General features: G+C 38.1%; 1 protein-coding gene and 1 long non-coding RNA gene across 2 annotated transcripts in view; one reads left to right on the top strand and one right to left on the bottom strand.

Annotated features, from left to right (window-relative positions):
• The window catches only part of LOC141380320 (uncharacterized), a 371,642-nt gene that overhangs the window by 174,597 nt on the left and 180,643 nt on the right, over window positions 1–16,402 (bottom strand). The window lies entirely within an intron of this gene.
• The window catches only part of ssbp4 (single stranded DNA binding protein 4), a 91,846-nt gene that overhangs the window by 29,000 nt on the left and 46,444 nt on the right, over window positions 1–16,402 (top strand). Inside the window, 1 exon segment of the mRNA NM_001202512.2 lies at window positions 5,434–5,518. Coding sequence (NP_001189441.1) covers window positions 5,434–5,518 — 85 coding nt within the window.

Here is a 16,402-nt window from a genome sequence, read left to right as displayed (position 1 = left end):
CATATTCAGCTTTCAGAAATATCTTCTTTTGTGTTCAACAGTAGGCCTATAACCACTTGAGGGTGAGTAAATAGTGAGTAAACCTTCATTTTTGGCTGAAGTAGGCTTTTAAATTCAAGAAAAAGTCAAATTGTAAATGTCTCTGAAGAATTTGTTAGAGTATTTTGCTCTAAATGGTCAAATAGCCATTTAAGGATTTTTTATATGTTGATATGTCAAGTACGGTTGTCACGATACTGAAATTCGATACCAATTGGTGCTAAAATTTACGCGCTGTGGAGCATTTTGTTAAACAGCACTGATTTGCAATTGGGTTCACATGCTCAACAGAAATGACTGTGATCAGCGATGATTAAGAATGTGCTCCACAGCGCTTAAATGTTAGCGGGAAATGGACGTTTTAAATTTTAATACCAATTGGTATTGAATTCCAGTATCGGGACCACCCTAATGTCAACTCCCAAATCATACAGTCTTTTTTATTCTTAATATATTGTTTTACTCAAAAATACATCACATTGGTATATTGGAAGTGTTGAAGAAAATTTATTTTATTATATATTATTTTGTTATCTATTATCAAAAGAAAAAAAATGAACACATGATATGATGGGAATTGTTAATGTGAATTAAAGATTAGTTCACCAAAAAAAAAAAAAATCTAAATTTTATCATCATTTACTCACCTCAAGTTTCTTTCTTTTGTTGAAAAGAAATTTTTAAAAATGCTGAAAGTTTATTATACTTTCCATAGTATTTCAAAGTTTTACCATGGTAATCAGTTGTTACAGGTTTAAGCTTTCTTCAAAATATCTTGTTTTGTGTTCAGTAAAAGAAAGAAATTTGTAAAAGTTTGTAACCACTTAAAAGAGTGTAATTAGTAAGTAAATCTTTTTTTGGGGGGGTGAACTATCGCTTTAAGTGTGCAAATTTAAGTTCAAATACATTTCTCCTGAACTTTTCCTGTCACCTGTTGATGTCTTATGGTAAAATGCTACTTTTTATTTTTGTTTTAAATTAGTTTTTTCATGAATTACAAGTCATAGTTTAAAATTAGCTTTAGCATATTAGCCTTTATTGATGCTATTACACTTTAGCATCTTAGCATTTAGCATATATTTAATAATTTATTTATTTTCTTTTTGGCTTAAACCCTTTATTAATCTGGAGTCGCCACAGCGGAATGAACCTCCAACTTATCCAGCATATGCTTTATGTCTTCCAGCTGCAACCCATCTATGGGAAAGATTTATACATCTATCATTCACACTCATACACTACAGGCAATTTAGCCGACTCAATTCACATGTACCGCATGTCTTTGGACTTGTGGGCGAAACCAGAGCACCCAGAGAAAACCCACGTGAATACAGGGAGAATATGCACATAGAAAAGCCAACTGACCCAGCCGAGGCTCAAACCAGCGACCTTCTTGCTGTGAGGCGACAGCACTACCCACTGCGTCACCCATTTAGCATATATATATATATATATATATATATATATATATATATATATATATATATATATATATATATATATATATATATATATATAATTATTATTATTATTATTATTGATTCGATACGGAAATGTTCGAGTCTGTACCGCCGTGCACTAAAGAAACAGTGAATTTTGACATATATAGTACAGTCCCTCCCCTGCCGTCCATATATATACATATATATATGTCGAAAATTTTTTCTTTAGTGCACCACGGTACAGACTCGAACATTTCCGTATCGGTTCAGTAATGATCATACTGGTTATTATGTATTGACGTCATTAATTACATATGCTTTATAAGGCGGTAGCTTACTTTAGCAAGGGAGGAGACGGCAATTAAAACGTTCCAACTATTTAAAAAACAGATAACTGTGCAAAATTCACTGCGTGTGAACTTTTCCTGTCACCTAGTTGTGTTGTTTAGTAAAATGCTAGTATTTATTTTGGTCTTAAATCAGTTTTTTGTTAAATAACTAGTCATAGTTTTAAGATTTGCTTTAGCATATTAGCATTTATTCCCCCATGACAAGATTTGTAATAATTTCTCACTTGCAACAGCACATTTCCTGCGTTCATGCAAAGTGCACAAGAATTAAACTAGTTCTCCTGCTGCAATCAGGGTAATCGAACGCACTTTCTTTTTTCCAGAAAATGTGACTCACTCGCGCTCGCCATTCCTCCCCACCTTGATGTGTGCCTAGTTGCGGCTTTTCAGTAACAAAGTGTAACTGGCGTCTTATTTCATTTCCCCTGCACCCTGATTGGATTTGAGATGGTCCTGCTGTCTCCCTCCAGCAGCTTTCCGACAAAGCTGCAATCTCTTTAACGGCGGCTGATAGATATGATAATGCCGCCTGGCTTTATTGTGAACTGACTGAAGGGCGCAGAACAGGCATGACGTTCCCTGTCAAAGTGCCTTTCTTGCTTTTTTCTTCCCCCTTCTTTTCACCTGTTTTATTTGTTCCCTGGTTTATGGCGTCTATAGGATGTGAGGTGTTAATGTATGGGCCTCCTGCTGAGCGCTCATTTACTCACTTATCTATGGATCTTGCAAAGCATCATGTCGTCTTTTGATTCCACTTCCCTTTTTTTTGTCTTTTGTGTCTCAGCTTTTTTCTCAACATATAGGCAGAATAGATCATCTACACCATTGTTATAAATATATCACTCTTACTTTTAAAAGAAGATGTTGACCCAGAAAAACTTCAATTTTTTTTTTTTTGTGGAGCACAAAAGGTGCATTTTTGAGGAATATCCAGTGAAAAGGGACTAATACTTTCAAGGTTGAAAATAATTAAAAAAAAATAAAATAAATAAAAGGTCTACAGAATATGCTATATAAATTTTGCAATTGCCCAAGTGAATGAATTGTTTTTATGATTTTAAATAGTTTAATTGAACCCGTTCATCAAGGTCTCGTATTGTTTTCAAAGTCCCTTTAAGGCAAGTAATTTCACTTGGCGGCCATTTTTGAAACACCTCTTTGGCAGTATTCTCCGGCATTCTGTCTGAATGGGGTAACATTAAATGTTTCAAAACTGTTTGCCAAGCTTATGATTACATTACATATTTGGAATCACCAATAAACTTAAACAACAACTGTCTCATAAGTTTTGATTCTAAACAAAACCAAAACCAAAAAAATCTGCATATTTTCTGGTTGCCCAAGCTAATGTACATGCGCACTCAAAAGTAATGAGAACACGACACCAACCTCGTTTATGGAGTTTTAGACATTAACATCCTCTGGATGTTCGTTTGATCATGCTGGTCTACTGAATTAATTCACAACTTGGTCTTGGTAGTGAATCTCCTCTAGAAATGAAAGCGACTCTGTTTACAAGTTTGTGAGCGTTGAAATAATTGTGTGCTGTGCTGGTATGTGTGTTTGATAGGGCGGACTGTAGCTCACGTTTGTTTCATACAGTTTACAAAACCAAAAAACTTTTGTTATCAATTGCACTTGGTTCATTTAAAAGTACAAATTTCAAGCTTTATGTTGATATGTTTCTTATGTCTGTGAAGCAAGTATTTGCTGAGATTCCAGCACGTTTGTTGACCATTAAACTGTCGTACAAGAGACGACACCGGAAAAACATCAGTCTATAGCAATTAATGATTGGCTCCTGTACTAGTAAGCGGGGCTTCATTCGCCAAGTTGACCATAACACTTTTCCCTATTTAAAACCATACAAGTGACACATCTTGTGTACTCTATAATATTTGTTGTTTCTGAATGATGGATTCATGAATTGTTTCTGTTTGTAATTTCAACTTGACAGATCGGTTCTTTAACTACCTTAATGAATCGTACTATGCTGTTGTGCTTTTGTGTCATTTGTAAAAGTTTGCAAGTCTCGATGTATTGCAAAAAAGGGTGGAAAAAGGGTGACCAGGTCATAGTCCACATTTTTTATACGATACTGGAATTTGGTATCAATCGATACTGACAATTAAAAAAAAAAATTTCCGCGAACATTCTTGACTGTGGTTGACCATGAAGGTCATCAGTTCACCGAACTCACCACTGTTTACTGAATGTAACCACAGATACAGGGACACTGGAGCGTTTTAAAGCCATGATTCATCAGCGGATCGCTTGTATGTCAGCTTACAGCTGATCGACGTGACATTGAAACACTCCAGTGTCCCTCTATCTGTGTTTACACTCATTAATCTTCAGTGAGTATGGTGAACTGATGACCTTCATGGCCTATCACAGTCATTTCTGTTGAGCATGTGAACACAACGGCAAATCAGTGCTGTTTTAGAACGTGCACTCAAATGTTTGTGGAAAATGAACGTTTTTTTAAATTTCATTATCGATTGTTAGCGAACTTCAGTATCGTGACAACCCTAACATATATAACATATAAGTAATGTTGCATGGGCAAGTAAATGAATATTAAGATTTCATTTTTCCAAGTTCAAGAACTCATTCCAAGTTTATTCTGCAAATAAATGTAAACATTTTTTACCGCAGTTGTCTACATTTGTAGTCTGATGAGCTGAACATTGTTTAACCTTGCTCTCTCATTCCACCCATAAACACTGAGTGATTTATGAAAGCTGTCATAAGCTATCCTTTACGTTATGCTCACGAACACAAATCCGTCAAATGGTTTCCACTCCACGGCAAGATATATGAAATGGGTGGAAACTGATTAGCCCCATTGACCTGTCGCTGTGCCGTGAGCGGCCTATTTTGTCCTTTTTGCAATCTGTCACATCAAACGTAAGCTTTTTTCCCCACATTCAGAACAGAAGTCTAATTTTGTTAGATCAGCAGAAATGATGCACAGCGGTAAAAAAAGTGCTGCCTCGGAAGATGGAACAACTTGCGTTCGTTTTCTTAAGCCCTGCTTCAGCAGCTTTTATGAAGCGTCCATTAAATCAATATCTAAAGAGTGAGAGCGGTTTAATGCCGACCTGTTTAACATGTACTTATTTTCAATGAAGTAATTAAGGGACCATTTGGAGTGCAACCTGCTCCCCCTAGCAGCCCTTAAGGACTGTATTTCCTTAATTAACAAATATCAAGTCTAATTGATTAGCCACTTGCAGGTCACACCTCATAAAATGGGAAGCTATCCAGGGGTTATGATTCCAGTGACCCAACTTTGAAAGAAGATGTCAGGTTCTTACAGTCAGTGTCATACTGAAAAAAGATCAGCTTTCGGTTTAAACTCTGATGTCCCTTTAACTCAGAGCATTGCCTGTTCTTAAACCAGTTCAGTTAAAACATTTTTGGTTAGGCTAATTGGAACAACTAGGCCCAGAACAAACCATGCCATTCAGTTTTTGGATATCCTTGATGTTGTAAAATGTACCGCAGCCTGTTGGTGTTTTGTTCGGCAGCTGTTTGGTTCAGTAAAGTTCACCCATGTATTTGATACTTAGCTTTGTTTATTCTGCCTTATTTTACAGTGTATTCTGGGATCTGTACTGCGCAGCACCAGATCGACGGGAGACATGTGAACATTCCAGCGAGGCCAAGGCTTTCCACGACTATGTGAGTTTCTTTATTATCTGCTGTGGGGTTGGGTTGAACCTGAAGTTCTGCTATGGGTTACTCTGTTAACCCAAATGAGCATGTTTACCACCTGTTTATAGTTAGTCGTTATGTTTATCTCAAACTTGAGTAAGTGGAGGTTAGGGTATTTGCTATAAATATGTTTTAACACGGGTTATGACTTAAGTTTGTGTGTATTTGATCACACATCTCATAACATTTACATCTTTTCTTGTGTATCTATGGTAGTTTCATTGTCTGTGTACTAGAATACATCTTTGATCAGGTCTTTATGGCTCTTATAAAGTTCTTGTACAAGAATCTAGATGCTCAAAGTGGATGTACATCCCAAATTGTTAATGGATTGGAACACAAAATAAGATCTTTTGTTCTTTGGATGACAGTCATTGGGTTCCATTATGATTTGCAATTTCCTTCATTTGTGATGTGCAGAACTAGAAGGTGAGTTTTTTGGTAAACCATGCCTTTAAGCCTGTGGTGTTAATAAACTGGGTTGTCTTAGGTCCGGACCTTGACCCTTTTGACCCCTTGATCTGTGGAATACCCTCAAGTTAGTACTGGAGTACTGGAGTAGCGTGTATAGGCAACCCCAGAGCTCAACCTAAAAGGGTATTTGTTTGTTGCTGCAGCTTTCCGTCTGCAAATGACCATGTTAATGTGACCACAAACACTGACCCTTGCTTAGCACTTGGGATCGGTCTTGCAGTTTGAGTGTTAGCGCCTGTATCTACAATTTGCTGAGTACACTGGGACCTCTTTCCCACTCTGTGTGTTTTCTTTGGCAGAAATATTGCGTCAAATATAAATTGTGCAAATATCTTTTACCCGGCACATTAGCAGTGTTAAAACCTTGTGAATACACTCCAGAGGAGGATAATATGTCAAAGATTATATGAAAGTAACTATGATGTACTGCTAACTGCTAGCGCAGGAGTCTCACCTGGGCCAAATCTCAGGCCTTGAGTCACAAAGGGATTATTCATCTATTTTTGCTTCAGACTTTTAATTCTCTGGACTTGCCAGCAGAGAACAGTTGCAGGTCCGTGTCAGCTGCCTGCCGAAGTTTCAACCAATTGGAATCAGTGTGCGTGTGTACGGCCTCTATAAGATTAATTACATGGTTAATTAAACGCCATGCTTAATTAAGTCTGACGTGTGTTCAATTAATCTATACGCCTAATCATTTCTAACACCCAATGGACACCTGGGATTGTTGAAATGAGTGTTCTGACGACCCCCTCCTCTGCACGACTGACCACCCGTGCTCAAAGTTGACGCGGCTGTTGTGAAACAGGCTGTCTGCTCCGATTGACTGTTTGAAATGCTCGGTGGCCTTTTCTAAGTAAACTTCGACTCAGGCTTCAGGCTTTGCTACTGGACCTCTGGGACTTGGGGCGAATTTGAAAGGCTCAGATGTCCTGCCCCTGAGTTCTAGTCTGAGGATTAATGACCGGTTTCCCCTGACCTTTAACCCATGGCAAAGTTCAGGAGGTCAGAGCGTATCCGGCTTGTGTTGTGTACCGTTTCAAATGTTTCCCCAAATCTTTTCATCAGGCTATTAATCTCCATTTGCTCTCAGGTTGTTGCGTCCAGTAGAGCAATATTGGGTTCAGTGTTTTTATTAATTGGGCTAGAATAGAGTGAACAAGTAGAGTCCTTTCCACCTTTCCTTGAGGGTTACTCCGCACCATTGATCTTCCTGAGCATTTTTTTTTTCTGTAGGTATGAACTCTCTAACTAGTGGCTAGCCACTTCTAGGAAGACCTGGGGTTACTTTATTTATTTATTTTTTTTAGAGTTTTGTGGACACCGGGCTAATGTTGTGTGAAGAGTCTTATGGCGGAGGTTGTGACGAGTTATGGAGGTGATGGGGGGGCGGTGGAGATGGAGGATGAGGAGGAGGAGGCGGCGATGTCAGTCCCATGGGTTGCTCCAGACCTGTCTCTGTCTGATTAACTTCAGCTCTGGGATCCCCGTGGACCGGCCGCCCCATCAAGCCTGCTATCTCAGGCAAGGCTGATAACAGTGCCCATTCCCTAGCGTGTCAGTGGATCAGGGGCAGAAAAACAAGTGAGTTCCCATGAGTCAAATCCTCCTCACTGTCAGCGCAGCAGTTATATTGGCTTCTCCAAATCAGGGCTTCAGCAGTGACTAGGTTTTTGCAGTCAACAAATTAAACCGATTTTATTCGTAACTTTCTGGTGGTGGAATTTTAGAGCTGTGATTCCTTCCTTTTTTTTCTACCCTCAGGTTCAGTCTTTTTCTCTAGTGGCCAGTGATAGAGGTTGTGCGAGTAAGTCCACCAGTTGGGAGAAAAGATAATGGGATATAACATGCAAATCTTGAGATCTGTGGAATCTGGTTCATAACTAATCCGAGGATTGCTATAGGATTGTGACTTTGGCTGAGTTCCCAGAATCTGAGAGCCAGTTCCCCAAAACCAGGCAGTCTCTAGTGCCATCAAAAAACTCCTCAAAATCATATTTTTTTACTGCCCACCCCCTTTTGTAAACATCTGGAAGTACTTCAGTATTCCTGTTGACAAGCCATTGATTGATATTCTCAGTTACAGAGGATTTTATCAAATATGAGGGTCACTGTCTTTGAGGAACGGAAGGGAAAGTGGTGTGCAGGTTTTGTATTTGCTGGAATGATGTGTGTACCTGCACACTGCAAAAATGCTAAAACTTAGTCTCCCTTTAGAGTCCTTGCATAAATCCTGGTGTTTGGATACAGCAGCAGAATGGTTCGCATATTTGTCTTGTAGTTGTGCATGTGATGTTGCTTGCAAAATAAAGAGCTTTCATACTTTCAAAGATCTTTTCTATTATTTTTACAATCTGTTTGCCTTTGGAGTTGTGGCCTAGTAGTTAGTGACAGGTACAATAACGTATGTATAGAACTATGCAGAAGGACTTTTAATCTTTCAGTAACCTGGGGCAAACGCTTCTGGTGAGCTATATGTCATTACAAAATCGGCATCTGTTTTTAAAAATCATGGATCTTCACTGCCTGATTGATACATGATATAAAGTGGGTCTCAGGTTGTTTACCCTAGTATTTTTAATGGAATTTCTGTGCTAGCCTGTTGACCCTAACGGGACCATGTGTGAACGGCTTTTTATCTAGTTTAACCCTTGAACACTTAAATGAATGTCGTAGTCTATTTACCTGATTATATTTTAATTACATTACAACATCGGTGCTGTAAAAGGAACCGTAAAGTCACATTAACCTTTAGGGGTGTCAAAATGAACTGTTTCTTCAGTGCACCGCAATGCAGACATGGACAATTTGGTATAGATTCAGTAATAATTATAACTGGTTTTTATGTACTGACATCATTTATCTCAGATGCGCTATGTCCTCATAGCTTATTATGGCGATGGAGGCAAGCGCAAGTATGTACAACGCTCTAACTACTTAAAAACGCAGAAACTTTGCACAGTTTCACTGTGTGTGTGTTTGCTGGACAGTCTTTCACTGGCACTTACTGCAGAAGCCCCTATTTCACTGCGATTGAGAGAATGAAAGTAAACTCTATTTCTCTCTCTCTTACTGTGGTCCATTTGACCTGCTGAGATGACGTTTTCTCTATTCTCGGCTGTTACAGCAATGCTTTTGGATATAGACATGAGCGCATGTCTGCAGAGTTTTCTCCACCGTGTCTATCATAGATCAGCTGTGATCGCCGCTGCCGTTTATCAGTGTCACTCATCTGTGAACAGCGCCAGTGCGCAAGAGCCAATCACAGCCCTTTCTATTGAGCGTGTGACCAATCAAAGGGGTGTAAGAAAGAACTTGGTAGACAAGGCTCAGAAAGCGATTGGGATAATTAAATTTACTTATATTATTTGCTATAAATGCTTGTGTTGTTTAAAGGTACAGTTTATATATCTGACTGTTTGTATTGAGGGACAAAATTGTATTACAATTAGTATATAAATATATTTATACATTTTAAAACAAGATTTGCTGTGAAAATATAAAACTGTGTATGGAAAGCATCGTCAATGCACTTTGATGCACCAAGATATTGAATTGAACCGAATCTATGTGATAATAATTGTAATTTAACCGAACCGTGAGACTAGTGTAGGTTCACACTATTAACCATTCACCAGAAGTTTATCAGTATGGGAAGAGACACTAGCTGTGCATTTATCCTATCTAGACTGATAACCCTAATTTTTCAATCACAGTTCGCTATATAGTTTTGATGCCCAAATTGTAGAAACATTGACCATCATTGCTGCAACTGCCATTTGTCTTGCCAAATAGATGGACACAAAAAATTAAGACACATAATAGATCACAGAAGATGTGCCAATATATTATCTATACTAGCAAATATGTCATATAAAATAATCTCTCAAAGAAGTCTGCCAAATGAACACAAAATTGGCGTAATTATCAAATTCCTTCTTATTTAATGAGTTAAACCTTAGGTGACATGGTGGCTTAGTGGTTAGCACTGTCATCTCACAGCAAGAAGATCGCTGGTTCGAGTCCCAGCTGGGTCAGTTGGCATTTCTGTGTGGAGCTTGTATGTTCTCCTCGTGTTGGCGTGGGTTGCCTCCGGGTGCTCCAAAGTTCAAAGACATGCACTATAGATGAATTGGGTAAGCTAAATTGTCTGTAGTGTCCTGGTCCTCCAGGTTAGGAGTTGAACGTTGGGCTAACAATCCACCTTGTAAAAAATGAGATGTTACGAAACACCAGCTTTGTGGTACTAAATATCAACTTCGATATAAACGGCCCTGGGAGTAAGTAAGTATGTCTTAAACAAAACACAAAAGATTTTGAAGATTGCTTACGCTCTGTTTATCCTTTGAAATTATAGGTCCTAAACATTCCACTGAGTTTCATTGAATCGAGTGCTTAGACTTTTATTAAAATGTATGTCTTTGTGATCCAAAAAAGAAAGAGTCATGCAAATATGGAACAACATTTTGTGTAAGCTGTGCCTTCAAGTCTATTTAGTAGCTTAGTCAACCCACTGAGTAGTTCATTTTATTACATTGTTTTCGACATCCCTAATGTCACCAAGCTGTCTGCTACAAGTGTCAGGCTCTTAAAGATGGCTTTCCTATCCCATCATGCACTGACAGAAACATTGCCAGTACATAATAGAGGCCCTTTTGTTGACCCTCAGCACTCTTGAGTTGCTCTGTTACACCATTTAAATTGGAACATAACTAACGCCAATTTTAACCGTCACATATGCCTACACAGCAGACATGAGCGCTCCTCAATGACACTCATACAAGGCGGAAACTCGGAGAAGGCGACAGACAGACATGTTTTTCGTTGTCGCATCTATTGGCAGCAGTCTGCGTCATTGAAAAAGACGAGTGGAGGAACAGGTGGTTTAAAATATCCAAGCGCTTCAAAAGTGGAAAGTGAATAAGCATTGGTCATTGTCTTCGTCTTTCTTGTTTCATGAGCTTCCAGGTGGTCCTGATGACTAATGTGTGACTGTGATTTTGAATGTGAGCTACGTGCCGCTTTTCTCTTCTCAATCTGAGCTGTTCGAACTGCATCATCTGCCCTTGCTATCACCTGTCTTTTTTTCTCCTTTCGTATGTTCAATTTCTGCCCTTTTCTATTTGAAATCTCTCAAAAGATGTTTGTCTCTTTTTCTCGCAATAAAATTTACCAGCTTTTTGGAAGATGGCAAACGGGAATAAACATTTAAAGGAATGAACAATGACTCATACGCATTTTCACTCAAAGGATTTGGCGTTGTTCACCTTAATCTTCCTCCCTGTAGATTTCCCAGCTGAGAAAACACCAGGAGACAAGCATATGTTATGTTTTGGATGCAGTTCCTCAGCATGCTAATGTTCTCTAGCTTCTGGATAAGACTTGCTTGGTCAAATTTCACAAGGTTATTGAAGTTCATCAGTTAGATCAGCATGGCAGTATGTTTTTAACATCTCTATTTGTTGTCCTCGAAGAGGACTTTAATTTGTATGTTTGTGAGCTTCAGGCTGTTTGTTTTGTCTAGCTATAAGAAACATCAATAGATGTTTTGACTGGTTATTCGTTTACATTTCAGAGTGTCTGCTTGTAGAGAGGACAGGTGTGCCTGAGGGTGATTTATTTATTTTGAACTTCCACCACATCTTCATAGAAATGTACTCATGGTTGTATAACTTGATTGGAAGGGGTGTACATTATCCATTTTATGCCATGGTTAGTTGTCTTATTAACATTGCTTTGGTAGCATTTTGCATTCTATACTGTGTGATTAAGAAGTCGTTGTGATACAGTATATGCGCTTTCTTGTAAGTTGCTCTGGCGAGGCGCCGTTTGCCAAGAAAATAAATGGAATTTAAATGTCATCTGTCTGGAGGAGGTGTGACCTGAACTCAGTCTGAATTCCCACAATTGCAAGTCTCCCTCCCTTGCGCTGTTGTGATCTAAACTCCACCGTTACTTTGAAGATGGCTGGCCAACCCAGATTTAGGGCCAGAGATGTTCTCTTCCCACTGAAAATGGAATAAATTACAGGCATTAAATAAATAACACTGGTGACTCTTCACAGGGAATGGTGCAGGTTTTGTTGCTACATTACCACTGTTGCGCAATTTGCCTTTCAAGTTTATTTTTTTAGAAAATCTTATCAGTTGAGTGACCCATAAATAGTAGGTAATTGCTGATATAATTTATTGTCTTTGTTGCTGTTGTTTTTAATTAATTTGCTGTCTCTTTGATGTTTCATTTGCATGCAGTTGTCGCATTAACAGTTGCTACCATAATTCTGGCTACTAAATGCTACCATAATTACCATTAGAGGTTGCACCGACAAGTCGACTATTCAACAAGTCGACTTTAATGCTCTGCCGTGATGCTTTTTTATTGACACTTACTAGTCGTGCTGCACTAGTCACATTGGTTGACCTGAACACACAAAGGTTGTACACTGAATGAAACTTTCCTCAGATCATTTAAAGATTAAAAATGTTATTTTTCTTATGTCAGATTCAAAGATTCATGTGAACTTTAAGTGAACTTTAAATCGTCAACCAGATGCCAGTTTGGTCGCTCCATGCAGTGTTGATCTCTGCGATGTGTTTGACGCGGACATATTTTGTGAATGAACCCTAAAGTGCACAGCCACTGAAGTGTGACAAACTTTATAGTGTGTGTAAATATCAAATGTGCAGTGTGGAGACGTCTGATAACCAATATTTTTATAAATTTGAGCCGCTTTCTCTGACAGTGTAATTAGGCTTAACTTTATAGCCTTCGTCTTTCGTGCGTTATGTTGTTATAAATAACTTCATCTTCCAATTTGTGTACTGACGTATCCAATACTTCTGCACTAAAATATCTGTCATTCTTCTGTACATTCTTACTAAAACGTACAGTGATCAATGTGTTGACTGCATTTATTAAACACTAAAATTGGCCTGGGTGCTAATGTTTCATTAATAACTGAATTAAATGTTGGCGGTGCATTTGTTTTGCACTGAAATCAAGTTTTTTCAACGTGTTATGAGCTATCAAACAGCATGTGAATATATTTTTCCTGCAAATAAACCGCGAATTGTGGCTGGTTGTGAAACATTTGCATCTTGTGTTTTATTGATGACGCCACCAGCGACTAGTTTACTTCCAAAAATTTAAAGTCGTTTAACCTGTACTGCCCATAGTATTACATTTATTGAGAACCAGTCAATTGTATGTTTGACTAATTCTTACCTCATGCTGCTCAATTTTTTTGACTGGGAATTCATCCACAGCCCACATGCCATCTTCCAACTTGATTAGAAGTTAATGACTTGCATCTTGTCACTTGAAGATTTTAAAAAGGTGGTTTTAGTATCTGATTGATTTCAAACCTTTAATTTTTGAGTCACGAAAAATTTTTTACCCAGTGACCTTGAATGATGGTAATTACAGTGAACTAGACGTTCACAAACAGTAAAATGAAGTAGTTCTCCATTGACAGACTCACACCTTCTCTCCTGATCTGTTCTTCAGAAGCAGGAGGTGTTTGCTTGCTTTTTGTGCGACGCTTCAGATTCCTGTTTGCACTGCTGTGGGTTTTGTCCGAATAAACCATCTGCTTCTTCTGCAAGTGTCAATACAGAGACCGCGGTGGTGTGTTTTTCTCATAACCTTACAAGGGGGTGTGAATCAAGGGATACCACAGTTATTCCAAGTCTCTCCGTTTCATTTCGTCCCTCTTTGTAGCGCTAGCGATGGGCAGCGCTGGTGGCTGTGAGGTTAAGTTAGCAGGTCCCACAGCTGGCATTTACCACGTCTGGCACCGCTGGCATTGCGAGCCACTCTGATCTCAAGTGCAGGCTTGGCGCAAAGAAGTAAAACCATCCATTTGTAATGCAGTGGTGTTCTCGGGATCAAGTTTCAACAGGCTTCCACGGATTGGGAGGAAAAAGCCACAAAACTAGCATGAATCCCTCAAAACAAGCTCAGATTTAGGTTCCTGTAGATTGGATTTACTCACGCAGACAGCATTTATAACTGGAGATTACGCTATTTGAATTGGGTGGAGTGTTTATTTTTTCCACTTTTCACCTCCAAACACACATACTATGACAGATGCCACTGTTTTTGTCTTGTGTTGCTGTAACTGCTGTCGTGGGTCTGTTCCCAGACAGTGAGCGTAATGTAGAGTAATTATTATTTTTATACCATGTGCTTCCGGAAGCTTTCACTAGAAGTCAAAATGGCTCCCCACTGACCAACTGATTACCTCTGAGGCTGTGCCCGCACCTGCCTTCAGTCGTACCTTGGCAGAGATATACCCGCTGCCCCAGTGACAGAATGACAGGGCTTAACGGGGATGGTTCTTTACATGTCTTAATTGCCACATTCAATGCTTTCACTGTCTCAACATTTCATAAGATCTTTTCTTTTCCGCTCGCTCGCTCGCTCGCTTGCCTTCACAAAAAAAAAAAAGTACAATGGTATTGCCGTTATATTTTCTGAAGGACTTTGGAGACTGTCTGTATCCAGGTGTCACTGTATCACCATGTGGTACTATAAATGTACAATGGTACCTTTTTTTTTGCTTTGTTGTTTCACTTGTTTCACTTCTTGAGAGGTTTTCACCTTCCCTTTCTGGACATGTAATACTTTTCCCTTTTTTCTTTTTCTTTTCAATTTTATTTTCACTTTCATTTCTTTTATTTCAATTTTCCTACTTTTCCTACTTACCTACTTGGGAAACCTAATTTTTCTTTTTTTAAACCTTCCATTTTTTAAAATGTTTACTTTTTCTTCACATTAAATAATATGGTACATATACAGGTATATCATAATACGTTGCTATTGGGTAACACATTGCAATACGGGACAGATAGTTAAAGGTAGTTAGTGTATTTACAAACATGAACTATAAATGAACTACTTGTACAGCATTTATTAATCATAGTTAAACATTTACTAATGCATTATTAAAATACGAGGCTGTGCTCTGTACACTTATTTTCATTAACTAACTTTAACAACTGTGAATAAATACTTTAATAAATGTTTTGCAGCAACGTGGTAGCGCAGTGGGTAGCACAATCACCTCACAGCAAGAAGGTTGCTGGTTCGAGCCTTGGCTAGGTCTGTTGGCATTTCTATGTGGAGTTTGCATGTTCTCCCCGTGTTTGTGTGGGTGTGCTCCGATTTTCCCTCACAAGTCCAAAGACATGTGGTACAGGTGAATTGGATTTGCTATAAATTGACCGTAGTGTATGTGTGTAAATGGGTGTGTTTGGAAGTTTCCCAGTGATGGGTTGCAGCTGGAAGGGCATCCGGTGCGTAAAACATATACTGGATAAGTTGGTGGGTCATTCCACTGTGGAGACCCCAGATTAATAAATAGACTAAGCTGAAAAGAAAATGAATGAGTGAATAAATGTTTTGCTCATGATTTGAAATATACTTGCGGTGGTAGCAGCACATAAATAGTTACTTATATGCGACAAAAAAAAAAAAACATAATTAGATTTTTAACACTTATTATTTTAACAATTATTATTATTATTATTATTATTATCTGTTTTAAACCTTTTCTTTTAATGTGTTAAAGTGAAAAAAGACTGTTAAAATAAATTAGAAAATCCTCTAATTCTCTTTTATGCTCTTCAGGAGCCATGTGCACCCACTGACAGGTCAAATCTGCTTTTATCTCTCATTCAAGTTCAGGTTGCTTCATTAGCATGACAGTTTGTTTAGTAATGCCAAGGCATTTTAGATGTATAAAATATGTAATATATTGACATCATCAAATTTATAAAATATGCAGCAAATGAGAAATAAATGACAGAAGAAAGGAATTAAATAGACAATATCTCTAAAAATTATAATAATTACAAGAATAAAATATGTATAGTATATTAATAAGACAAACAAGTTGATTACCCATTTCGGTCCCACTTTATATTAAGTGGCCTTAACTAATATGTACTTGCACAGAAATTAATAGTTTGTTACAATGTATTGTTGTGTAAATTATTGTGTAAATACATGTATTTACTGTGTACTTATGCTTGCTTAAATACCTGTTTGTAATTACATCGGTAATTAACTTCTGTAATTACATTTGTAAATACACTGCTGACCATTCCCTACACCTTAACCCACCCTTAAACCTACCCATACCACCAAACCTGTTCATAACCCAACCTCTATCCCAACTCAAGAGCACCACAAGTGTTCTCAAATACATTTTGAACACAGTAAGTACATTGTATTTATTTTTTGATGTAAGTACATAGTAGTTAAGGACACTTAATATAAAGTGGGACCCCAATTTCTAATAGTGTACAAATATTCTGCAGCCAATTTAGATGTAAATTAGATGTTGTCCTCTCAGAGTATGAGTAAAATTGTTCT

This window comes from Danio rerio, chromosome 22 (assembly GCF_049306965.1).
Source record: "Danio rerio strain Tuebingen ecotype United States chromosome 22, GRCz12tu, whole genome shotgun sequence".
Taxonomy (NCBI): Eukaryota; Metazoa; Chordata; class Actinopteri; order Cypriniformes; family Danionidae; genus Danio; species Danio rerio.
The sequence above is the reverse complement of the archived record's forward strand: the minus strand, read 5'-3'. Positions and strand labels throughout refer to the sequence as shown.